The sequence below is a fragment of the Polypterus senegalus genome, chromosome 3 (genome assembly GCF_016835505.1).
Source record: "Polypterus senegalus isolate Bchr_013 chromosome 3, ASM1683550v1, whole genome shotgun sequence".
NCBI lineage: Eukaryota > Metazoa > Chordata > Cladistia > Polypteriformes > Polypteridae > Polypterus > Polypterus senegalus.
This window is the reverse complement of record NC_053156.1, coordinates 18,623,578-18,650,390: the sequence shown is the minus strand read 5'-3', so window position 1 is coordinate 18,650,390 and position 26,813 is coordinate 18,623,578. Positions and strand designations below refer to the sequence as shown.

The following is a 26,813-nucleotide window of genomic DNA, read 5'->3' as shown; positions in this document are numbered from 1 at the left end:
GAAATCATTAGCAGCTGGAACAAAAAAGTAATGTTGAGAAAATATGTTAAGATGGACGGCACTAAATTTCATAATAAGTAAATGTTATTTACTATATTAGAGCAATGTAAATAATTATTAGCTTAAAATTGCTCCTCTATCACTTAGCTTTTATCTGCTCATCTGCCCAATGTTAGTTAGACAGCCATTACATTAGCTTGTCTGAATCCGTAGCTTAACCCCTACAGACATAAAGTAACTTTACTGGTCCTATCAGCATTGCACAAATAATAATGCAGGATTGCTGAAGGAGGAATTAAGTATTATTCACCTTTGACAGCAATTAAAATATCCACTCTGTCACTCACCACTCACTTGCAGTATGGCGTTACGAACTTGGCACAGCACATTAAGAGGGCGGAGTTTTGTTAACACTCACGAAGCAGAGAAATTAAGTAGCCATAGCATTAGATTAGGTTAGACAAACTGAAAATTTTGTTTTTCAGTAAAAAGGAATTTGAGTTTAGATTACTTACACGTCTAAGATAATGTACTAATATAATTTTTTCATCTCAACACATTAAGTAATGCTTTCAAATTAAAATATTTAATAAAATCATTGAACTTGAATTTTTAACCATAATAGCATGAATTTGATTAAGTGATGGTTAGAGGTCCCTTGAATTGCTTTTTATAGTGTATTGTCTAAGAAAAATTTGAAGGGGTGCTAAAATCAGTAGCAAAGTTGAAATTAATGTATGCAACTCTGCACTTGTGCAATGGCTGGGAGCCATCAGGGTCATTTATTAACCTGTTCAGTGCCAATTAAATGGACTATCAAGTCTAATTCAATTAATAAACTGAACTGTCGAAATGATATTCTGCATGGGTGGCGCGGTGGTGCAGTGGGTACAGCTGCTGCCTCGCAGTTCGGAGACCCGGGTTCGCTTCCCGGGTTCTCCCTGCGTGGAGTTTGCATGTTCTCCCCGTTTCTGCTTTGTTTTCCTCCCACAGTCCAAAGACATGCAGGTTAGGTGCATTGGCCATCTTAAATTGTCCCTAGTGGGTGTGTGCGCCCTGCGGAAGGCTGGTACCCTGCCCGGGGTTTGTTTCCTGCCTTGAGCCCTGTGTTGGCCCCCGTGACCCTGTAGTTAGGATATATCGAGTTGGATAATGGATGGATGGATATTCTCCATCAATTTCATGGTCATTGCAGCTTGAATTCAAATTACCATCAGATTAACAAATACTCTGTTATAGTTTAATTAATGCCAGATAAAATTATTCAGAGGCAAACTCCAATAAAATAGAAACTATATTTACATTCACTTATTCTTTGTTTATATCAAATAAAGTGTTGCGGGGTGCATTTGTGTGACCTTAGAGATTAATATATATATATATATATATATATATATATATATTTTATATATATATATATACACACACACACACACACACACATATATATTTATATCTCTCTATTATATAAAAAAAAAAATCCTAAAACGAGACGAGACTTTGGCCCATGAGATTTTTTCAAGTCCCGCCCTCCTCCCAGCTGTAGAAAACCACGCCCACGCTCCTCTCAGCTCTCATTGGTGTGAATGTTTTTGTCAGACACACTTCCTGTGCTCTCAGCTCTTATACATTTTTACGTTTTCCTCACTTTAAGTTCCCAATTAAAGAAGACTTATTGTGTCAAAATCCTATTGAAGAATTTCATCACGAAGGGTTATCAACAGAAGAAATGAGTACACGGGCAATCCTAGCACCGAGAAACGAAGTCAAACGGATTAACACGAAAAGTGTCGATCGGTTACACGGCAAATTGGTTAATATCAATAGACTCTGCTGAAACAGATGGCGGTGATGGTGTGGAAGATGAAAACAACAACTTACAACTGCTAACAACGTCTGGTCTTCCACTGGCTGAATTACTGTAGAAAGATGGACGTATCCAAGAAAGGTAATGTAGTACATCTTCAGGGGATAACATTAGACACCAAAGGAGATCTTCATATGCCATTCGTATTAAAAACGTGAACAGTTTAACGTTAGAAAGCTTTTGCAAAGAGAATTAAAAAAATCTCTGAGCCAAACATTCGAAAAAGTTTTAAATTTAATTGCGAGAAAGAAACGAAATTCACTCACAGGCAAGTTATACGTCGCGTTGTCACGATGAAAGTCCAAACACAGAATCAAAATTTTATACGATATTGAGAAAAATTTAATTCACCAAATTGTTTCTACTAAAGTTTTACAGTAAAAGTGTAAGTTTTAAATGTATTTGCGTGTTCATTTCAGAGCCAAACAGAACGAAAACGTTTTACTTAACGAATACCTCTAACGCAACATTAAACATAATTTACTTTCAAATTATTATGTTTTACTGTTTTTTAATATCGCTAATAATTTCTCGCTGTAATTTAAAATAGTTCTATTATGCATATGTAACAATTCCCATGACAATAACAATCTGTTTAAATTCTACATCCGCATCCCCATACGCGAGCGGCAGAACTGCAAAGAGGCTAGCGCGTATCGTCAGTCCGGGGGTTGGCGTGCATAGTAAGCCACGCCCCTTCCGGGAACTCAGACGTAAACTGCCCGCCCCGACTGCAGTGGGTGTCTTTAAATTGACCCTGGTGAGACACCAAGAGGCAGAGACAGGACAGATTCCTCCCCAAGTGAAAGTTCTTTTGTTACTGGTAGCGACAGAGGCTGACGTCTTTGTTGTCATTTCCTTCAGTATAAAAATAAATATAGAAATCAGGACAAGTGTCCAACAGTTCGTACCTGCTGCATGTGGCCCAGGACGTTCTTGCGACAGTCAAAAATTCCTTTGCCCTCTTCAGAGTACAGATTGAAGATGAAGTCGGTGGTGTAGTTCATGTTAGACTTCTCATTCCTGGACCCAACAGAGAGAGAGAGAAAGAAATAAAGAATCAATAAATTGCACTTTATTAAGAAATAATCAACAAATTATTTGGTTTATCATAAGTAAAAAAAAAAAAAAGTAAAACACACCCCGAAGGAAAAAAAAAACAGATCATTTATATTTCAAACAAGAAAAATCATGTTATTGTCCTCAAGTCTACAAAAGAAAGAAAGATTATAATTGCCTTTATTAATCAAACATGAATCCGTCTTTCCCGTCAGTATAATCAAAGTGCCAAAGAAGAGCACATCGCAACACAAACTACGAATAAGCAAATCTCAAGTGCCACTTCACACCATGCAGTTGACTGCCGTGACATTCACAAAGCGCCTCATTGACCCCCACGTTTTTCTTGTCGTTTTCTTGAGCTCGTGTTCCGTGTCTTTCACACATCTCGACAGAATGATTTCACCTTCTTCCTCTAAGAAAACGGCAAAGAGGGACTTAACACGCGGACCGCTGGATCGTTTATTTCCAGTACGATGTGTTTATATGATCAAAAATGAACTCATAATATATCAATACATGTAAAGAAATATATCAGAAAGCAACGGTTTTGTTATCAACAGTAAATTAGCCAGAAATGTCAAGAAAATGTTCAATACTTTATTTTTACCAATAACACGACTAAAAGCGTGCATATGAATCAATCATATGAATAAAGTCCCTAAGGGAGGCTTAGAAGCACACGTGCCTCGAATAGGACGCGATTCTTTGCTCTGCCCACGCTTGTTGCACCACGCAGATGGTGACTGTCGGCAATCAGAATGTCCACGTTGTGCTGTCGTGACGAGTCGGATGCCTTGAGATGAAGAAAGGAAATCAGGGCCGCGATCCGCACCAGGGTCAGAGCCTACAGGTTCCACAATATTCAATTGCTTGTCGCTATCTCGACACTCTTACGATCTTCAAAATATTCATCTTGCAACAATTCGAGTTGTTTCAAAACAGCAACAGCTTTATACCCTTTTCGCGACGACTGCCTATTTAAAGCACTATTTTCTACAAGCAGTTGCCACCAAATAAATAAATAAAAATTCTATAGCTATCCACCAGATGGCAGCACTATCGTAGGTGACTAAGACAAAGCAAGCTGGCCGAGTCAAGAGCGGCTGTACTCTGAGGTGCGGCTTCTCTCATATGTCGCGTTCAGGCTCAAGGAGATGCGACTTCACTCGTACCTCGGGTTCAAAGTGTTTAAAAGGGAACAGTAAAACAAACATTAGCATAAATTAAATTTATATAGAGCCTTTCCCATGCTGAAAGTGGTTAATGAGAAAGAGGAAGAGAAACGGGCGGCACGGTGGGCGCAGTGGTAGCGCTGCTGCCTCGCAGTGAGGAGATTTGGGTTCGCCTCCTGGGTCCTCCCTGCGTGGAGTTTGCATGTTCTCCCCGTGTCGGCGTGGGTTTCCTCCCAAAGACATGCAGGTTAGGTGCATTGGCATCCTAAATTGTCCCTAGTCTGGTCTGTGTGTGTGTGTGTGTGTGCCCTGCGGTGGCTGTCCTGCCCGGGGTTTGTTCCTGCCTTACGCCTGGGATTGGCTCCAGCAGACCCCTGTGACCCTGCGTTAGGATATAGTGGGTTGGATAATGGATGGGGATGAATGAAAAAGCAAGTGTGAGAAAGAGGAAAAGAGACCTGGAGAACAGAGAGAGAGAGAGAGAGAGAGTGATTGGCCAACCAGCAGGTATTTAAACTCATGGCAGATAATCAGAGACTCAGGGCTGACTTTTAAACATAACATTGAAACAAATGTTTCAATGAAAAAAACACTAGAAAATTACTAAGTAATACTTACAGAGATACAAAATAGAGAGCCAAAAGTCAGCAGTTAAATTTACAATGCTAATGCACCTACAGTGGGTTGGCACCCTGCCCTGGATTGGTTCCTGCCTTGTGCCCTGTGTTGGCTGGGATTGGCTCCAGCAGACCCCCGTGACCCTGTATTCGGATTCAGCGGGTTAGAAAATGGATGGGTGGATGGATAATGCACCTACAAACGAGGCACATGATTCGCATTTATTGGACTTACAACTTAGTCGTTACTCGCTCAACAAATCTCATGACTGTCATTCATTTGTTTTGTGAACTGAATCATTACCCGAGAATAAGATTCTCATTCCTTTCGATTTATATCATCTTATTTTAATTATGTATTTTAACTGTTGTCATGCTTTATGAGAACTTTGTCATACAAATATGAATTATCAGCATGTTAAATAAATTATTTACTTATGTGATTATGTAAAGTGCTCAAAAAAAATTAAAGACACACTTTGAAAACACATCCGATCGCAAAGGGAAAAACAATCCTGCTGGCTATCTCTACTGCTATGGACTGATATGGTGATGTGTTAGAAATGAAAGGATAGAAATGAAAATGATGAACCAATATGGGGCTGAAATCAAATACACCCCGAAAATCAAAGGGAAAAAATGATGGGGCAGGCAGGTGAGTCCATTTGGCTGAAATGTCATTGCAGAAACTCCAAATCGTACTCAGTAGTTTGCATGCCCCCCATGTGCTTGTATGCATGCCTAGCAATGTTGATTGGGATTGCTCCTAATGAGACGACGGATGGTGTCCTGGGGGAGAGATCTGGACAAAGGCATCACTGAGCTCCTGCATAGTCTGAGGTGCAACCTGGCAGCATTGGATGGACCCAAACATAATGTCACAGAGGTGTTCTATTGGATTGAGGTGAGGCGAATGAGCATGGGGGGCAGTCAATGGGATCAATTCTTTTATGAGGCCGGGCATTGTTGATTACCAGGAGGAACCCAGGACACCCTGCACCAGCATAGGGTCTGACAGTGGGTCCAAGGATTTCATCCTGATACCTAATGGCAGTCAAGGTGCTGTTGTCTAGCCTGTAGAGGTCTGTGCGTCCCTCCATGGATATGCCCCCCCAGAAGTACCATCACTGACCCACCACCAAACCGGTTATGCTGAATGATGTCACAGGCAGCATAACGTTCTCCACGGCTTCTCCAGATCCTTTCATGTCTGTCACATGTGCTCGGGGTGAACCTGCTCTCATGTGTGAAAACACAGGGCATCAATGGTGGACCTGCCAATTCTGGTATTCTATGCCAAATGCCAATCGAGCTCCACGGTGCCCACTAGAGGACATCGGGCCCTCAGGTCACCCTCATGAAGTCTGTTTCTGATTGTTTGGTCAGAGACATTCACACCAGTGGCCTGCCTGCCTGCCTGCTGGAGGTCATGTTGTAGGCTCTGCCTGTGCTCATCCTATTCTTCCTTGGCCAAAGGAGCAGATACTGGTGGGTCCTGCGGATGGGTTAAGGACCTTCTACGAGGGGCCCTGTCCAGCTCTCCTAGAGTAACTACCTGCCTGCCAGTCTCCTGGAATCTCCTCCATGCCCTTCAGACTGTGCTGGGAGACACAGCAGACCTTCTGGCAATGCCAGTATTGATCTGCCTGCCATCCTGGAGAAGTTGGACTACCTGTGCCAGCTCTGTAGGGTCCAGGTATGGCCTCATGCTACCAGCAGTGACACTGACCATAACCAAATGTAAAACGAGTGACAAAACAGATCAGGAGGGAGAGAAAATGTCAGTGGCCTCCCTCCACCTGTGAAACCATTCATTCCTGTTTTAGGGGTCATCTCATTGTGGCCCCTCTAGTGCACCAAAGTATCTGACACTGATCAACAAGCCCCTCTGCTACTTTACTGAGCAGATCAACAGCCCACAAGTGTCACTGACTTAATGCTATACTCGGATTAAAAAGGGGTCCTTTAACTTTTTTGAGCAGTGTATATGCGATATCATTCATTCACAGGAGACCCCAATTCCTCACCAAAACGATTTTTTTTCCTACTGCCATCCCCTGATTAACATTATACAAAGTTATTGTCTGATATACCTGCATTTTTATGAATCTTTAATTTAATATTGTTTATCAGTATGCTGCTGCTGGAGTATGTGAATTTCACCTTGGGATTAATGAAGTATCTATCTATCTATTATATAGTGCCTTTCATATCTATCTATTTATCATATAGCACCTTTCACATCTATTATATAGTGCCTTTCACATCTATCTATTATATAGTGCCTTTCACATCTATTTATCATATAGCACCTTTCCTATCTATTATATAGTGCCTTTCACATCTATCTATTTATCATATAGCACCTTTCACATCTATCTATTATATAGTGCCTTTCACATCTATCTGTCTATTATATAGCACCTTTCCTATCTATCTATGTATTATATAGCGCCTTTCACATCTATCTATCTATTATATAGTGCCTTTCACATCTATCTATCTATCTATCTATTATATAGTGCCTTTCACATATATCTATCTATGTATTATATAGTGCCTTTCACATCTATCTATCTAGCTATTATATAGTGCCTTTCATATCTGTCTATCATATAGCACCTTTCACATCTACCTATCTATCCATCTGTCTCTGATCCTACTGATGAATCGCTTAAACAGGTAATTCAAAACAATCGAATCAGGAAAGTGAACCAAAGTGCCCATCACTAACAGGAATCTAAAAACAAATGCAGTACGTTTTATTACTATATACATTACGCAATACATTCCAACAGATGGCGCACTACAGAAGTGAAGGCTGAATACACCCAACAGAGTGACACCTCCAGATTGTTTGAACTCACCCTAAATTATCCAGGTACTACTATGATTTTTTTTTTTTTTTGTCCTATTACCTGTTAACTAACTGATTACTTGCGGTATACGTGATAATGGACCACCTGAGATCACAGTATCAGAATGTGAAGCGAACCAATCTGGTGTCCCCCCCAGGTGTCTCATCTATACCACCTGATGACACCTCTGGGGCCCATTTACTGCTCACAATACCCCCATGCATTTTGAGGGATTACCTGAGGATCAGACCCCTCTTGACAGTCGTCTTCATTTTCTGCACCAGATGTTCAACGTTGAGCTGTCAAAGTTAAAAACAGGAGGGCATTTGAGAAAAGAAAAAAAAAAACAGGATGGTCCACCTCAGCTTGGGGATCGAACCTGATGACCCCTCGTCACAAGACACTGGGCGGGAGCCAGAACGGCTTAAAGGTCTGCCAAAGACTACACTTTATCAGACCCCCGGTAAATATTTGCACTGGTAACACCTGCCCCGGGCCGAGAGTCATTCCCACAGAGCAGGCCTACAAAACTCCACTGTGCTTTGGATTGGCGCCAAACTGAGAGGTCATCACTGGAGTAATGGACGCCTTCACCCCTCTGAGATTCTGGGGTTGCTCACATGCTAAAAGGGTCTGACAAAACCTCTAGGCCCAAACACCCCCCACCCCATCCTTTCCAGTCTTTGACACACCCCCTGGAACAAGACCCCTGGCTCACCTCAAGGTCATGGATGGTAAAAGGGTCTTCAAAGATGTAGGCAGCATCAGCCCCAGCTGCCAGTCCAGCCATGGTGGCTAGGTAACCGCAGAAGCCACCCATGGTCTCGATGATGAAGACCCGCCGTTTGGTGCCGGCAGCCGACTGTTTGATTCGGTCGCAGGTCTGAAGGAGATGAAAGAAAAATGAGAAACCTGAGGTGAGGCCAAGCCGGAGACCCCTATGAAGACCAAACTGAAGATGAGCGGGGGTGCTGACCATCGTGATGGTGTTGAGGGCTGTGTCTGCTCCTATGCTGAAGTCCGATCCAGGGATGTTGTTGGACACAGTGGCCGGAATGACCACAATGGGTATGCACAGCTCCTCATACTTCTCGCGGGCCGTCACCATCTCCAGACCACCCGTGAAGGACTGTGGACGGATGACAGAAAGATAAATTAAAAAACATCCATCAGGATAAACTTGGTCAGCAGAAATCAATGTGAAAGTAAAGAATTTAATGTAATCGTGGACCGAAACTTCACAAATCACACATCAGCCAGATGACTAGGCCTGCACGTTTTCATTTACGGAACAAAGCAAGCGTTAGACGCCTTATGACCCTGCAAGATGCTGAGACGTCTATTCACGCTTTCATTCGAGTACAGGAATGCACTCCCGACAGGACCACCCTAAGGAGGACATCAATTGACAGCTACGAGTTCAATGGGCAGCAGAAAGAATGGAGACCAGAAAAAGAAAATCTGAGCCCATTACACCAGTCTTAGCATCCCTGCACTGGTTACCCGTGTCCTTTAGAAGTGATTAATAAATACAGATTTAAAAAACTGAATAATCTTGTGCCTTCTTACATTTTGGAGTGCCTGTCCCCATACACGGTGGATTAAGACTTTATTTTGATTTCAGATCAATACATTTGCCATTTTTGCCCTTTAATCCTCCCTCAGTAGTCCATAATGACAACGCAACAGCTGCGGTTCCCAAAAGGGTTTGTAAATTTGTTAACATTCAAACTCTGAAATCTCGCCTTCCTAGAAGTTCCCTTTGTTGGCCAGACTGAGTAACCGAGCAAGAAGTGCTTTGATCAGGGACGTGGTCAAGAGGCTACCGGTCACTCTAACAGAACTTCAGAAGACCTACCCCGAGACGAGATAGAAGAACCTGTCAGAATGATGACCACCTTAGAAACCCTCCATCAATCAGCTGTTTTTGGTTAAAAAGAAGCCACTCTGGAGTAGAAGGCACACGACCACCCGCTCTGGCTCTAAGATTCTTTGTTCCTGGTGAGACAACAATTGAGTCTTTTTTTCGGAAATCCAAGCAGTGGCCTGCAGACATTAATCCATATACTGATCTCCAGCCCGTCAGTGGCCTCTGAAAGCCAAAAATATCAAATCTTGACTCATCAGTCCAGAGCACTTCCTACCATTTGACTGCACCCCAGTCCTTAAATTTTCAGGAGTCATTTGGATTTACATCAACCTTTGGGGAACTTCCGATAAGACCTGCCTGGACTGCAGATGGCTGCATTAGCCTCCAAGGGCTGTCTGCCATTTCTGAACCGATAGGAGAGCTGGACATCTTCTGATTAAAAAGGGAAGTCAGCCCGAGGGATTTCTCATTTGCTGTACCTGGTTTGGGTGGCCGACCTCTGTGTTTCCAATCCTCAGCCTTGACTTTCCCTTTTGAGCCTCAGGAGAAGAGATGGACTGGCACATCAGGATAAGCTGGTCGGTTTGGCAAAGAGCATCAGGATGTCATTAGGCTGATGTTTGTCATGGCGTCAACCGCCATATTGACCCTTGTGAGTCTGGGGTTCCCTGCCCAGTTGTATCCCTTTATGAGTTGACAGCTGTTCTGATTTTAGTTTATCACTTCATTTCAATTATCTTACTGTGTTGTTTCATTTTTTATAGGAGGAATGACTGGAATTTTAAAATATGTGCCCTTTGCTATTGAAACAGAAATCTAGAAAACTTCAAATAGCCATCTAAGACAAAGATTTGTGAGATAGATAGATAGATAGATAGATAGATAGATAGATAGATATGAAAGTCACTATATAATAGATAGATAGATAGACTTGAAAGGCACTATATAATAGATAGATAGATAGAGTGTAAGGCACTATATAATAGATAGATAGAGTGAAAGGCACTATATAATAGATAGATAGATAGAGTGAAAGGCACTATAAAATAGATAGATAGATAGATAGATAGATAGATAGATAGATAGATAGATAGATGTGAAAGGCACTATAAAATAGATAGATAGATAGATAGATAGATAGAGTGAAAGGCACTACATAATGGATAGATAGATAGAGTGAAAGGCACTACATAATAGATAGATAGATAGAGTGAAAGGCACTACATAATAGATAGATAGATAGATACCCACCTCAAAGCCTCCGATGACCACCAGGGCATGGATGTTATGCTTGCTGATGTTTTCGCTGATTTCTTCAAAGTATTTCCCTGGCAAGGTGCTGTAAATAAGAGGAGGCCGTCAGTCAGGTGCAAACCCAGCAAGGCGGCTGCCATTTACAGAAGATGGCCGAGCTGCCCCTGGATTGCCTACCGCTTTGTGCCCAAGTTGGACCCTCCTTTTCCCGTCCAGCCACCAACACCTGTCCAGTTGATGGGTTCAATCTGTGCAGAGTGGAGATAAAGTGGGTAAAGGTTAGGAAGAGCCTCCCCAACAACCAACCATCCTGGACCCCAGCAGCTGTGGCAGGTTACCTGTCCCTTTGCCAATCCCTCAAAGCCATCATGAATAGCAAACATGTGATGCCCCTGTATGATGCCAATCCTCACTGCCGAGCGTACGGCTGCGTTCATTCCAGCACACGGCGCCCCCACGTTCATGATGCCAATGTTGAAAGGGCTCTACAAGACAGGAGAGAGGTGAGCGCCATGACACTGCCCACCAGACACACGACATTAGGGCCAATGCCCAGGCGTTACCTTGCCCTCAGGCGGATGCACATGTGCCAACATCTTGTAGGTGCTCCAGTTGTTCTCAAAACTCCTGAAAGAAGAAAACAGAAAGTGAAGCTTATAAAAGACGGAGGAAAAAAAGAAAAGAACACTGCAAAGAAGGAAAAAAAGAGGAATAAACAGAAAAAACGGAAAGAGCATGAGGAGGATGCGCAGGAATAAAGAGAGGAAGAGAAAGAAACACATGGGAGCAATTAGAGGACTAGAAAAAAAGAAAAATAATAATTAATAAAGAAGGAACAAGTGGAGGAGGGGAGAAAAAGAAGCAAATGAGGAGAACAGAAAAGAAGGCAGGTAAGAGAAAAAAAAACAAAAGAGAAAGAACAGAAATACGGAAAGAGCAAGAGAAGGAATGGCAAAAAAAAAGAGAAAATTGGGAGGAGGAAAAAAGAAAATGAGAGCAATAAGAGGACCCAAAAAAAGAAGAGGAGGAGGAGAAAGGGATACTAGGGAGGACAGGGGTCAGAAGAAAGAGAAGAAAAAAATGGAAAGAGTGAGAGAGCAGGTAGAAAAGGAAAGAGAAGTACGAGGAAATTGAACATGTGGCCAGCAGAGGCTCAAACCCAACACAGACAGGTGCAGACACAAGTCCAGCAATGCACGTGGCTTTTCTTCAGCTGTGGGAAACGCTTTCCAACCACTTCCCACCAATGCACAGATATAGAAGGAGAGCAACATGCACAGTACTGTACTTGTCGTCTTCTTGGGAGGTGAACCAACAGGGACGGAGAGGAGGACAGGAGCAAAAGAAGAAAATGAGGGGAACAGAAAGGGAAGGGAGGCGAGGAGAATGAGATGAAAAAGGAAAGAGGGAAAAAAGAAAAGGGAACTAACTGAATGAAAGAGCAAGAGGAGCATTACAAAAAGAAAGAAAGTGAGCTAATCAAGAGAAAAAGAAAAAAATTAAAATTGAAGGAATCAAGAGGAAGTAACTAGCATAAAGGAATAAAAAAGTGAAGAGTTAAAGAACAGCATGAGAGAAAAGAAAAATGGAGGAGTAAAGAAGGCACTAAATAAAAGACATGTAGAACAGAGAAGAAAAGAGAACTAAAGGAAAAGTAGAATGGGTATGAAAAAGTGGAACAAGAGGAGTGAAAAGTGGGTAAGGGAAAGAGGAAGAACATATAAGGGTAGAAGACAGGAAAGAAGGAGCAGGAGAACAGAAAAGAAATAAAACAGACCAGAGGACACTTGGGAGAGTAAAAGGAGTGAGAAATGAAGAGGAGAGCAGGAAGGGAGCCAGAGCAAGAAAACAGAGAGAAGCAAATAGGAAGAGGAAAAACGTCAGAATGGGTGAATGAACCTGAAGGGAAAAATGGAAAAAAGAGTGCAAGTACAAGGAAGAGGAGCAGGAAAACAGGAGCAGGAGGTGGGCATTAAAATGAACTGAAGAGATTAAAAAAGGAACAAACTGGGAAAAAAGATACAAGATAACAAGATGGGGTAAACACACGGAGAAAAAAGAAAAGTGCAAGACAAGAAACAGAAGGAAGTGAGAAACTGAAAAGATATAAAGGACAAAGTAGAAAAAGAAAGAAAAGATAGGATCAAACGAAGAATGCAGCCACTTAAAAAAGGCCACAGTGAGCTCTCTGGACACCCGCCGTACCGTCCTCTTAGCTTGATGGCTTCCTCAAATCGTCCATCCGCCATGGCTTTGGTCACATCCTTAGTCTGAAACACACAGGGCGAGATAAATTAGGCTTGTGTATGACGTTACAAATATAGTGCCTTTCATGATGCTATATAACCAGGGCCCCCCGATGTGGGGGAGACCAGACTGCTGCCCACTAGACACTTGACTCAGCTAAACCCTTTACAACAGTGGCCTTAAGCATTTACCACTACCATACTTCCCACTAGGTTTGACTCAAATGCACCCCCTAAAAGTAGATATATGGTGGCCACCAACCACTTACCAGTAGCACACGGCCCACTAGACACCTGACACAACTGCATCCATAAAGGTAAACATATGGTGGTCCCAGAGCACTTACAACTAGCACACCGCCCAACAGATGTAGGACTCAAATGTGCCCACTTAATGTGGAGATAAGGTGGCTCTTCAGCACTTTCCACTTGACTCAACAGCACCCTAGGGGCGAAACGTCATGGTGTCCCACCCCACCAGACCTTAATTTATTCATCAATAAAAAGAGCAACGCAAGACTTGAAAGGGGGCCTATCCTGGAAAGCCTTATTGTATGCCCACCCACTTTGAAAAATCTGACTTTGCCACTGCTGCATCTAAAATTACACGTATGGTGGCCTTCAATCACTTACCACTTGCACACCACCCACTAGATGTTACTCATCCAAACCCCATGAAGGTCAATAAAGAGGGCATCAAGCATTTGCCACCAGCACATCACGCAACACATGTGTGACTCATCTGTGCCCACTAAAGGCAGATAAACAGTGGCTGTTGATGAGGTCTTTCCACTAGACACTTGACTCAACAGTGCCCCCCTAAAGGTAGTCATACAGGGGCCCACGATCACCTACCACTTGCACACACTCCATGAGCGGCAGCCTGACGGCCTGGTTGCCGGACAGACTGACCACACAGGCTGGGGTGTCTGGCGTGGCTTCCAGGAGTGCCATGACGGCTTCCACTCCCATCCTGCTGGCCTGTGTTGGGGGTGAGAGGAGAGTAAGCAGTTGTTACAAACAGCTTGAAGAACTGGGCACACAATGGAAATGGATGGAGAAAAGAGAAGGAAGGGTGAAAGAGAACAAGAGGAGGTAGAGAGAAGGGAGGTTTCAGTCTTACCAGGATCCGGTCAAAAGCGGAAGGCGTGCCACCTCTCTGGACGTGTCCCAGGATGGTGACCCTCGTGTCGTAGCCGAGCTTCTTCACCACCAGCTGTAGTGAGAGTAACAGACAGTGATGCCGGTCAGTTCATTGGCTTGACAGGAGGGTGGAGAACAGGAATACGTCTGCTGTGGCTTTAAAGCAGGTCAGCAGTGGCTTTCCAGCACAAAGCTTGATGACCGCACCTCCTGGCTAGCATAGTGTTTTCCGAAGAGACAAAGCCAGCTGAGTCCCAGCTAAATGCTCAATCGCTGCCACCCACCTCGACTTGATCAGCAGGGATGTGGCCAGTCAGAGGTGCTCACTGTGTCTGTAATCGCTAAACAGAGGTGGTGCACAGCGGATGAGTTACGATGAATACTTTACTACTTGCTGACCACACCCTAGTGACCACTCTTGTTCGTAGGAGATGTGTGATCAGTGGTGGTCCTTACAAAGGTTGTCACCAAACACAGCTGGACACTTTGCATTTGCTATGGGCTGACCACTTACGTCTTTCACCATGTCAGAGGTGATGGGTTTGCCGGACTTGTCGATGGCCCCCTCTGCCACGATGATCACATTCAGCCGTGAGCCTCTCTCTCTCGTCTGCCAAAACAAGCAAAGAAACAAGAGTGACCCAAGTGGGCAATGTCTGCCGCACCACCCACTCCGAGCCTCGGACCCGCATCATGGACTCATCGCCTTACGTCCAACAGCCTCCGGCACAGATGCACCTCCCAGTTGTCCTCCGGAGGCATTTCGGGAATGAACACCCAGTCCGCTCCACAGGCCAGCGCGGTCACCAGAGCGAGGTACCTGAGAGGGAGAAGGACAAGTGGAGCCGCCATCTGCCGTCACATTTGACACACAAGCCATGCAGGAAACCAGCATGCTGCCATCTGCTGGTGTAAGTCAGAAGTGCACTCCATTCATTTATTGATGGACGAGTGTGGACCTACCCGCAGTGGCGGCCCATCACCTCCAGGACAAACGTCCGCTGGTGGCTGTGAACAGAGAAAAGCAAGAAGAGGGTCAGCGCCGGGAGCACACACCATACACGCACAAGTGTGTCAGCGAGCACACGCACATCTCAGCTGGTCTTTTTTCTGTCCTCCATGAAAAAAAATCTAAATGTTTCTTCCGGGACTGTCATTCACCTTCAACCAATCAGCTTTAAGCACAGCCTCTGACATCATAAAGGAGAACAGGGTGCATGAGGGCACACATTTTAATAATGGATGACAACAAAATCCTGCTTTCCCTAAATACTGAAATAATGACAGATTACAGCGGTGCTTGAAAATTTGTGAACCTTTAGAATTTTCTATTTTTCTGCATAAATTTGACCTAAAACATCATCAGATTTTCACTCAAGTCCTAAAAGTAGATAAAGAGAAACCAGTTAAATAAATGAGACAAAAATATTATACTTGGTCATTTACGTATTGAGGAAAATGATTGAATATTACATATTTGTGAGTGGCAAAAGTTTGTGAGCCTCACGGATGATCAGTTCGTTTGAAGGTGAAATTCGAGTCGGTGTTTTCAATCAATCAGGTGTGAGTGGGCAGTTATTTAAAGAACAGGATCTATCAAAGTCTGCTCTTCACAACACGTGTTTGTGGAAGTGTATCATGGCACGAACAAAGGAGATTTCTGAGGACCTCACAAAAAGAGTTGTTGATGCTCATCAGGCTGGAAAAGGTTACAAAACCATCTCTAAAGAGTTTGGACTCCACCAATCCACAGTCAGACAGATTGAGTACAAATGAAGGAAATTCAAGACCATTGTTACCCTCCCCAGGAGTGGCGACCAACAAAGATCACTCCAAGAGCAAGGCGTAATAGTCGGCGAGGTCACAAAGGACCCCAGGGTAACTTCTAAGCAACTGAAGGCCTCTCTCACATTGGTTGATGTTCATGTTCATGAGTCCACCATCAGGAGAACACTGAACAACAATGGTGTGCATGGCAGGGTTGCAAGGAGAAAGCCACTGCTCTCCAAAAAACATTGCTGCTCGTCTGCAGTTTGCTAAAGATCACGTGGACAAACCAGAAGGCTATTGGAAGAATGTTTTGTGGACGGATGAGACCAAAATAGAACTTTATGGTTTAAATGAAAAGCGTTATGTTTGGAGAAAGGAAAACACTGCATTCCAGCATAAGAACCTTATCCCATCTGTGAAACATGGTGGTGGTAGTATCATGGTTTGGGCCTGTTTTGCTGCATCTGGGCCAGGACGGCTTGCCTTCATTGATGGAACAATGAATTCTGAATTATATCAGAGAATTCTAAAGGAAAATGTCAGGACATCTGTCCATGAACTGAATCTCAAGAGAAGGTGGGTCATGCAGCAAGACAACGACCCTAAGCACACAAGTCGTTCTACCAAAGAATGGTTAAAGAAGAATAAAGTGAATGTTTTGGAATGGCCAAGTCAAAGTCCTGACCTTAATCCAATCGAAATGTTGTGGAAGGACCTGAAGTGAGCAGTTCATGTGAGGAAACCCACCAACATCCCAGAGTTGAAGCTGTTCTGTATGGAGGAATGGGCTAAAACTCCTCCAAGCCGGTGTGCAGGAAGATCAGAAGTTACCGGAAACGTTTAGTTGCAGCTATTGGGGGGTCACAGCAGATACTGAAAGCAAAGGGTCACATACTTCTGCCACTCACAAATATGTAATATTCGATCATTTTCCTTAATAAATAAATAACCAAGTATAATATATTTGTCTCATTTGTTTAACTGGTTTCTCTTTATCTACTTTTAGGACTTGAGTAAAAATCTGATGATGTTTTAGGTCATATTTATGCAGAAATATAGAACATTCTAAAGGGTTCACAAACTTTCAAGCACAACTGTACGTGTATTGAAGAGTGATGAAGAAATGATTTGTTTTAAATGCAAATAGCATTGCTCTATGATTTGCATGCAATTCCTGGTTTATATTGAATAATAATAGTTAATTACATTTATATAGTGCTTTTCTCGCTATTCATAGTGCTTTACATAGACAGTGGGGGGGCCAACTTCACCCACCAGGATGGGGCATCACCAGCCTTTTTTGCACCAGTACACTCACCATACATTAGCTATCAGATATGCCGGAGGCGTGAGAGAGATATCCAATTAGACACAGGGGATGATTAGGGGGCTAGAACTGACACGGCCATTCTGCGAGATCCTCTGCACCTCCTAATTTCCTTATGTCTGCTGATAAATGCCACCTGGTGATGCCACTTCTGTGTGGCATCAGATTTTAGTCCAGATTTTTTACATGTGTAGCTCCTGACTGGTTGAATGAGCTGCCCACTTTCCATCTGAACTGCTGACTCCCTCGATGTGTTTAAGAAGTTGTGGAAAACCTTCCTGTTTTGTGAATTTCTGACTGATATCAGCTGGGATTGTTACTCGCTTGTATTTCTGCTCAAAGCTCTTTACTTGCGGTGATCAATTTGGAAACCATGTCCTATCACACTTATACCTACGAGGTTTGCTCGATTGGAAGTCTCTTTGGATCAAACCGTCTGCCAGGCAAATCAGTAGAAATGTAAGTGACTCACCGCGGACACTCCGCTCTACTTCATTCCCGCCGAACACCAACTGCATGCAGCCACAACTCCTCCTCCTCCTCCTCCTCCCGTCAGCCCCTTTACTCCCCAGCAGACTTCTGGGAATCGAAGTCCTCTCGGTCGCACAGCCGCCCGTTTATCGCAATGATGTATCTGCTTATTGGACAGCAACATCATACCTTAAATGTTTAATAAGACCAAGGACGTCACTCATCTGTTATCACGGGCCACGGAAAGCATCGAGCCTCATGTTGTTCACAGTGCGAACACTTTTGGTATCAAAGAAATGGAAATCACCATCACACAAAGTATAATCAGGGAGGTAGTAATACCCACGGGGGCAGCACCAGTATCTGCGTTGGGCTCAGACGTGTCTTATGTCTCATTAAAGTCTCTGCCGTCTTTCTTGAATTATTCTGATTTAAAGGATGTGCTACTTTTGGTTTGACAGACGGGCTGCTGCAACTCAATCATCTCGCCCAGCCGAAACCCCGAAGTGCTTGTCGCCGTCAGTCCTGCCGGTGAGGAGTTTTCTGTACTTTGCTACAATCTTTTTTTTTTTTTTTTAGTCACAAACTCCATTACTGGCAATGTAGCATTTATGATTTGTCAGACGTGCACGTCAAGCTCAGCTAAAGTACGTAATCCTACCCCACAGAGAAAGAGGGCGCTGTCACCCGTTTCCGCCTCCTCTAATCCGAGAAGACACCCAGCAACAGCAACTGACTCCTCCCCCTCCGGGTCAGGTCCTATCAAGCTGGGCATTCCCGAAAGGAGGCGTATCACTTTGAGTTGGCTGTCTCATCAGACGGTTGTGGCGAGCGCCCTCTTCTACGCGGTGGTGTGGTGGGGAGGCAGCATAAAGAAGAGGGACGCCACACGCCTGGACAAACTGGTGAGGAAGGCAGACTCTATTGTAGGCACGGAGCTGGACAGTCTGACATCCGTGGCAAAGCGACGGGCGCTGAGCAGACTCCTGTCAATCATGGAGAGTCAACTGCATCCACTGAACAGGATCATCTCCAGACAGAGGAGCAGCTTCAGCGACAGACTGCTGTCACCGTCCTGCGCCACTGACAGACTGAGGAGACCCCACACTATGCGACTCTTCAATTCCACTCCGGGGGTAAACGTTAACATTATACAAAGTTATTGTCTGGTATACCTTCATTGTCATCACTCTGATATTTAATATTGTTCTTTATCAGTATGCTGCTGCTGGAGTCTGTGAATTTTCCCTTAGGATTAATAAAGTATCTATCTATCTATCTATCTACCTTTCATCCTCGGACCCTAGTTTCACTACTGTTTGACCACAGGTTTGCTTTCAGAGATTGGGTGGGTTGACTGCTCTCTTCTATTTCTGTCTTTTTATTAGAAACTCTTTTTTTTCCATATTTTGTAATCTTTTAGTGTAGGTTTGATTTTATCTTTAGATGCATGGGTGGGCTCCATTTATATGAGAGAGGACAACCAGTGAGAGCCCACCTGCAAGTACAATGCGTAGAATGCAGTGATGAGGAATATGAATACAGGCATTCTGGGCTGAGCAAACAGAAGAGAAGCTCCTGTCTGAGGTCTCATGTTGCATCCCATTACAGGAATGGAAAAACGATAAATAAAAATAAACCAAAAGGGCTGAGCTCACCGTACCTGGAAAACATTCAAGTCCCCCCGTCCCTTATTTTGAGTAGCCTTGGGCACGATTGTTCCTCATTTCAAGTAGCTTTGATCACTCCTGTCCCTTAATCCTTCACGTTTTTGAACAGCATCTCGGGCTGCGCCTTTTTAGTATTTCTAACCTCAATGTCGCTCGGCATGTTATTCTCGTTGTTGTCATTTGAATGCTCCATTTTAACTCAGTTTTAGCAAAAAAAAAAACCTGAAAAAAATGGTCACAATCAGGAATTGAACCTCGCACCTCTTCTCGGTAACCCGCCTGAACATTTGAATGAACAACCAAAGCGAAACTGACCAATCAGACCAATGCCAAACCCACCAATCAGATGGCTCGGTGGGACTGGCCACCCAGACGGTAGCGTCTTCTTATGTAGTAGATAATAGAAATGCAGTGTAATCAGTTCAGTTCAGATTTACTGTTACGTGCACAAAGTACAATGAAACTCTTTTACGTGCAGGCCGGGCAATAGCGTATATCGAATTTCCAACTCGATTTTTCATAAACATCAATGTGTAAAACTCAACGTTCAACTCTTTTCTTGGATTTTTTTCATAACTTCTTCTGAATCCATACTAATAAAAGGCAAAGCCCTCACTGACTGACTGACTGACTCACTCACTCACTCACTCATCACTAATTCTCCAACTTCCCGTGTAGGTAGAAGACTGAAATTTGGCAGGCTCATTCCTTACATCTTACTTACAAAAGTTAAGCAGGTTTCATTTCGAAATTCTACACGTAACGGTCATAACGGTCAACAACGTCCGCCATATTGAACTTTCTTATTCATGGCCCCATCTTCACGAAATTTGGTAGGAGGCTTCCCTGCACTAACCGAAACCAATGTACGTACTTATTTCGGAGGTATGACACCACTTCTAGCCACCATATTGAACTTTCCAACATCACTAATTCTCCAACTTCCCGTGTAGGTAGAAGGCTGAAATTTGGTACTTATTTCGGTGGTATGATGCCACTTTCGGCCGCCATATTGAACTTTTCAACAGTCTTTCTTACTTATGGGCCCATCTTCAAGAAATTTGATACGCAGGTTCCCAACGCTAACTGAATCCTACTTACGTACATATATACGTCCATAGTCTGCAGCTCGGTCACCATGTGAGGCGGCGTTGGGTCCCCCATCTCAATGCCTCCCACGTTGTTGGCTGCCTGCCTATATAAGGCCGTCCGTCGCTCCGGTCTCTTCATTCCCTTCCTTGCTACGCCACGGGATTGACGTCTCCCTGCTGATAACTACAGCCTTTTTATTTAATCCACGGCTACTCCGCTGTTTTATTGTTCGTTTATTACGATTATAGTTATTGTCTAGGTATTTTAGACTTACTTTACATTGTTCAGGTACCCATTTCCTTAATCATTCCAACCGTACCCCCATTAACATGTCTATCGAGGTGATCACCATCGATCAAAGAACTGTCACTTACTGAGTGGTTTCCATTCTCTTTGTTACATATTGCACGGCCATATCAGGCTCACTCTTGATATCCGGAGGAACATTGTGTCTTATGTATTGAATGACTGGGACAGGTTCAAGGTGTGGACTGATGACCGTACAGGAGATAATTAGACTACACAGGAGCACTAGAAGAGTGACTCACTCACTCACTCACTGACTCATCACAGATTCTCCAACTTCCCGTGTAGGTAGAAGGCTGAAATTTGGCAGGTTCATTCTTTTCAGCTTACTTACAAAAGTTAAGCAGGTTTCATTTCGAAGTTCTACACGTAACGGTCATAACGGTCGATAACGGTCGACAACGTCCGCCATGTTGAACTTTCTTATTTATGGCCCCATCTTCACGAAATTTGGTAGGCAGCTTCCCTGCGCTAACCGAAACCGATGTACGTACTTATTTCGATGGTATGATGCCACTATCGGCCGCCATATTGAACTTTCCAACGTCACTAATTTTCCAACTTCCCGTGTAGGTAGAAGGCTGACCCCATCTTCACGAAATTTGGAAGGTGGCTTCTCTGCGCTAATCAAAACCAATGTACGTACTTATTTCGGTAGTATGACGCCACTGGCGGCCGCCATATTGAATTTTACAAACAGGAGATAATTATACTACACAGGAGCACTAGAAGAGTGAAATGTTTAAGCCCTTCACCTCTGGTTCTGCATGTGAGTTGATGGCTGCCGCTGAATTGTTCGGTTGTCGCTTTCAAGTGTACCGAAATGGCCAAATATTTTACACCTTTGGACAACCGCCAATGCCTCTTAAACATCTTAGATTCACAGGTGACGATTTTAGTAGTGGACACTTTGATGTTTATGAATGTTTAAACTCTCAAAAGCTGGATGTGAAGTTATCGATGAAACCGTTTGTGTGCTTACAACGCTTGACAGATAGCGAATGTCACTTCAACACAAGTCCTGCAAATACTATCGTAATTGAAACAAACCATGAAACTCAAACCGATTATGACAGCAGCAATCCAAGCTGTGAGATTTGAAACAAGATTACTGTTCACATGGCCAACTGTACGTTACATGATCAAGAGTAAGCTCAGCGCACAGCTTGGTCATATTACAACCGGAGGGCCGAACTCACAACGTGGTATACAAAGAGATCCTTAACAAATAATTTTTGGTATATTTTCCCTCAGTTTAAAAAGGTTTCATTTTCTTCTTAATAAAAATTTTAAGGCAGTACTTCGCCGCTGCGAAACGCGGGTATTTTGCTAGTGTTAAATAAAATCCATGAAGTCTCCACCCACTTGTCTTTGTTGACTCCACCCAGAAAAAAAAAACAGTGCGAGGATCGGAAGAGGAAGCGTTTGGAGCAGTCAGGGTTAGCTTAACTGTTTGTAAATGGTTTGGTTTTCCCGGGATGAATGTTCAAGCAGTGGAGCATCTCAGTGTGCTTTGACTACGTGTGTGTGTGTGTGTGTGTGGCACTGTAAGCCCTCAGCCATCTGCTTCACACACTCTCCACTACTTAAACATTACATGCAAGAATCAACACAAAGGCTGCTGTTTGTGTGTGTGTGAATTATGAAATCTACATGGATCAGTTATGGGCTACCAACCATTTTATTTTCGTTTGAGTTGGTATTTCTGCGTAGCAGGCAACCTGATCCTTCTAATGACTGTGAGAACGTCCGTACTGAATGATTAAAAGTTTAGTCTCATTGTCTCGTCCTGTTTAGTAACCTATCTTGTCCTTGTGTGCTTACCGTACTTTAAGTCACGCTGATGTCACATTATGCGACATTTTGTCATGAGGCACGTCAGATTTGCCGATCGGAGTTACTGACCTCGTCATTGCACCGTTTCTGTTAACACGACTGAAAAATCACAGCCCATGTCACCTTTACTGAATGAGTGTCGATCGTCCAGCGCAATTGTGTACGCCCCTTTCTTCTGTCAGCCAATAGTGTGCTGCCTGACAAAGCTGGCGCGGTACAAACAGTTACATCTCTGGCGAGTTCAGCACCCGTCCCTGCCTTTTGTTGCATGTTTCTGTTAAGGCCATGATGTCACATTAGACCCTTTTCAATCATAGACTTCATTTACATAGTCTTAGGCAGTTGAAAACAGTTGGTGGTGCACTCCTGTCCTATCAGTCGTCTAATGTGACATACTCAGTGACAAACTCTGTGACCCAAAGTGAGGTGGGAATGAGAGTCGGAGCCAGTAGTGTGAATCTGCAGGCTGTGCATGAGGCAGATTAGAAAAAGGAATCCTGGCCCCCCACTGCAATACATCTCCAGATTTCTCTTAAAGTTGTGCCAACGATAACAAACTAAAGTCCTGGAACACATTAATTGTGGCGTTACTGTACTGTCATTTGTTCTCCTTCACATTTTCCCTAATGCTTACATGTTGGTGCACACCTACACGTGCACATGTATGCAGAGTCCCCACAAAACACACACAAACCCCTCCAGCTCGCCATCACATCTTACCTCTGTGCAGTCGTGGTGATCGCATCCACCACCTCCATGATGCGATGCAAAGCCGAGTCTGTCCCGATGGTCATGTCTGTGCCACAGAAGTCATTGTCAATCGACCCGACCATCCCCACGATGTTCAGGTGACTGGATTTCTTGGCTTCGCCGCTTGTAATCCGCCCTGCGTGTTAATGAGGGGCAAACCGTCAAGCTTTTCTGTATCTGCCCGAGGCGCACAGCCTACTAGAAAATGAGGACCACCACCACCGCCACCTTACCCGCCTTGACAAGTTCATCTAGCAGTCCGCTCCACTCGGTGCGAAACTGGTTGGCACCCGTCAGGCTCCCATCCCCGCCAATCACACACAGGTTGGTAATATCCTGTTTCACCAGGTTGCAGGCTGCTGCCAACCGCCCTTCTCGGGTTTGGAAGTCTTTGCAGCGGGCGCTGCCAATCACTGTGCCACCCTGAGGAGCAAAGGAACCACAGAGAGTAACACTAATGCACGGCTTTGAGCCACCACAACCAGGCAAGGCTTATAAGGCAGAGGAAGCGGCGCTGAAGTCAAAATGAAAGGATTTAAGACTAGAAAAGAGAAGGCACATAGCAGACGTAAGGGCCAATCAGAGGTGGTCAACCACTGGACAACAAGAAGAAAAAGAGCCTTCATGTAGTGTGGCTGGCACCCTGGAAGAGAGAGAGCTGTATGAAACAGATCACTAGAGCCGGTGCCTGCTTTACTCCTTTAAGCCACCAGTTGGCACCAGAGAGTCCAATCAGAGAGGACCCACTTTGGTGTCCAGCTGGGAAGAAAGAAGCAGTTCTGGGTGAGGAGACCATGGGTCAGGGTCGGGGGGGGTGTACCACCCTGGACTTTATACTCCTCAAGGCTGCCAGTTCAGTTCCCACCTCAGACCCGAGGTGATCCAACTGTAAAACAGTGCCAACAAACGTCCATTCACCCCGTGCTTGTATGGCACCTTGAGGAGGGGGGCCATATAAAGGGATGTTACTTAAAAGTGTCTTTAGTACAAACAGACAAATCAATACAAGTTTGTGTTCAGCGAGATGTCAGGCAGTGAGATGTTGACTTTTCTGTGTTGTTCCAGCCAATGTTTTAATTTAAAAAAAGACTTTTCTCCAGATGGATACACTGGAGCACCCCCTCCCCCTCCCCTCCCCTCTCACAGGCCAACAGCACCGAGTCAGAATAAATCTCATGTGATGCCAGCCAGCAGGAATTACTTCTTCATTTAGAGCGTGGCATTTCAGCTGACCCTCGAGGAGGTGTCCGTTTACAGTCTGCGAAAAGATGGAGGGCCACGGCAAAGGGCAAAGGTCATTTAGGGAGTGTGAACTTTGGAATAATGGCGTGTTAATCTGAGAGACATTTAAAAGAAAAAGGTTACACTAAAAGTGACATGAGGGACACTTGAGGATGGGGGTGTTGCTAGTAGAAAGGGGCTGTCGAGTCACTAAAGAAAAACACGTTTAGTCATCACCTGCAAGTCTAAACTCAATCACTTTTAGAAACAGATAGATAGATAGATAGATAGATAGATAGATAGATAGATAGATAGATAGATAGATAGATAGACTTGAAAGGCACTATAAGATAGATAGATAGATAGATAGATAGATAGATAGATAGATAGATAGATAGATAGATAGATAGATAGATAGATAGATAGGATACTATATAAGAGATCCCCTTCAGTTTTCTCTTCAGCAGATGGAAGGCCTGCTCAGTTAGACTGAAAGCAGGTGACTGTCATGGCCTCTTTTAGCTTTGATAATCTCCTCCTGTGTGTCCTCAGCAGGCTGTGTGGCTTCTTATCTCGTTGTAGGATGAAGTGCCGTCCACTGAGTTTGGAGCTCATTTACTGAACTCGAGCAGGTCAGATGTTTCTCTACACCTCAGAATTCATTGTGCCATCAGCAGCTCCATCATCAGTGAAGAGAAGTGTGCCAGAACCTGTGCCAGCCATACATGCCCAAGCCATAACATCAACAGCACCGCCATGTGTAACAGATGAGGTGGTCTGCTTTGGCTCTTGGGTGGCTCCTTCTTGTCGTCTCCACACTTTGTTCTCGTCATCACTCTGATGAGGTTCATCTTCGTCTCATTCGTCTACAAGTTTTTTTTTCCCAGAATTCTGCAGGCTCTTTTAAGTCCTTTTTCCCCAAACTGTAACCCGCCGTCCTGTGTTTGTGGTCTTCATCTTCCAGTGTGTCCCCCTCTGTGTTTCTGTTCATGAAGTCTTCTGCTGATAGTCGTCTCTGACACTCACATCGGCCCCCTGAAGACTGTGTATGATCTGTCAGACAGGCGTTGGGGGCTTTTTCTTGACCATAGTGAGGATTCTCCTATCGTCAGCAGTGGAGGTCTTCCTCGGCCCACCAGACCCTTTGTGATGACTGAGCCCACCAGTGTGTCCTTTCTTCTTCATGATATTCCAGCTGATTTCGGTCACCCTATAAGGCCACACTGATGTCTCTGATGGTTTGATTCTCGTTTTTCAGCCTCATGATGGCTTCTTTGTCTTTCAATGGCACAGCTGCTGTCCTCATGTTGACCAATGGCAGCTACAGACTCCAAAGGGGAGAAGCAAACCGAGGGTTCTGATGAAGCCATGAAACCCACCTGAGTGATCACACACACCTGTGATGCCAATTGGCCCAAACACTATGGTGCCCTGAAATGGGGGGACCCTGTAGACAAAGTATTTCTATATGGTGGGGCCAAAATTAAAGCAAATCCTCTTAAATGAAAATCTGCAGTGGGCACTTTAATCACAACGTCTGGAATTTTAAATTGTGGAGCAGAGGGGGAAATCAAAGAGAGCAATCTGTCTTTGTGCCAGACATTATGGTGGACAGTGTCATTCAAGTCAGACATCATGGCAACAGAGAGTGTTGATTAAGTGCGTATTGATTTAAGTTTTTGTATGTTGTTTATTTATTATTCTTCTTATTTAATTTAATTTGTTTTTCTTTTCTTATAACTTTTTTTTTGACATCCTGTAAAGCAATTTTGAGCTCCATCCCCGAGTATGAAAATGTGCTAAGCAATAAATGATACTGTTGTCCACTGGACACTTCAGATGGGGACAATAAGGACCCTATACAGTGACAAAGCCAAACACTAATAAGGTGAAGCTTTACGTCTAAGAATAGTTATTTGGGGTGAGAATGCTGAAGGGCGAGGGGCCCTGGCAAGGCAGCAAGTCGGGGGTCTCACTTACCAGCTGCAGCATCATGGACACGCTCTCCCAGGAGGCCTCCCGGATGTTGTTTCCTCCATCCACCAATCCTTGATATCCCTGTCACGTGATTGGAAATGTCAAGACAACAGCATCACCGTCATGTGAAACCTTTGACAGAATCCACCTCCCACAATGCCACTGACCTCATAGACAAAGAAGACCCGGGCCCCCGTGTAAATGCCAACTCGGACCACCGCTCTCACTGCCGCATTCATCCCTAAAAAAGAAAGAGAGAGAGAGAGACAGGGCTCAAGCGTTTCGACCCAAAGAGTTGTTACTT

The 26,813-nt window shown here is 44.1% G+C and overlaps 1 protein-coding gene across 1 annotated transcript in view; it reads right to left on the bottom strand.

Annotated features, from left to right (window-relative positions):
- The window catches only part of pfkmb (phosphofructokinase, muscle b), a 55,031-nt gene that overhangs the window by 6,021 nt on the left and 22,197 nt on the right, over positions 1-26,813 (bottom strand). The window contains exons 3-20 of the mRNA XM_039746725.1: positions 26,677-26,750; positions 26,513-26,590; positions 23,545-23,734; positions 23,282-23,447; positions 15,053-15,097; positions 14,801-14,909; positions 14,604-14,699; positions 14,070-14,162; positions 13,802-13,927; positions 12,906-12,970; positions 11,264-11,327; positions 11,039-11,185; positions 10,878-10,948; positions 10,698-10,785; positions 8,553-8,705; positions 8,295-8,459; positions 7,814-7,875; positions 2,779-2,890 (exon numbers count right to left, since the gene is read on the bottom strand). Coding sequence (XP_039602659.1) covers positions 2,779-2,890; positions 7,814-7,875; positions 8,295-8,459; positions 8,553-8,705; positions 10,698-10,785; positions 10,878-10,948; positions 11,039-11,185; positions 11,264-11,327; positions 12,906-12,970; positions 13,802-13,927; positions 14,070-14,162; positions 14,604-14,699; positions 14,801-14,909; positions 15,053-15,097; positions 23,282-23,447; positions 23,545-23,734; positions 26,513-26,590; positions 26,677-26,750 — 1,904 coding nt within the window. The remainder of the gene's footprint in view (positions 1-2,778; positions 2,891-7,813; positions 7,876-8,294; positions 8,460-8,552; positions 8,706-10,697; positions 10,786-10,877; positions 10,949-11,038; positions 11,186-11,263; positions 11,328-12,905; positions 12,971-13,801; positions 13,928-14,069; positions 14,163-14,603; positions 14,700-14,800; positions 14,910-15,052; positions 15,098-23,281; positions 23,448-23,544; positions 23,735-26,512; positions 26,591-26,676; positions 26,751-26,813) is intronic.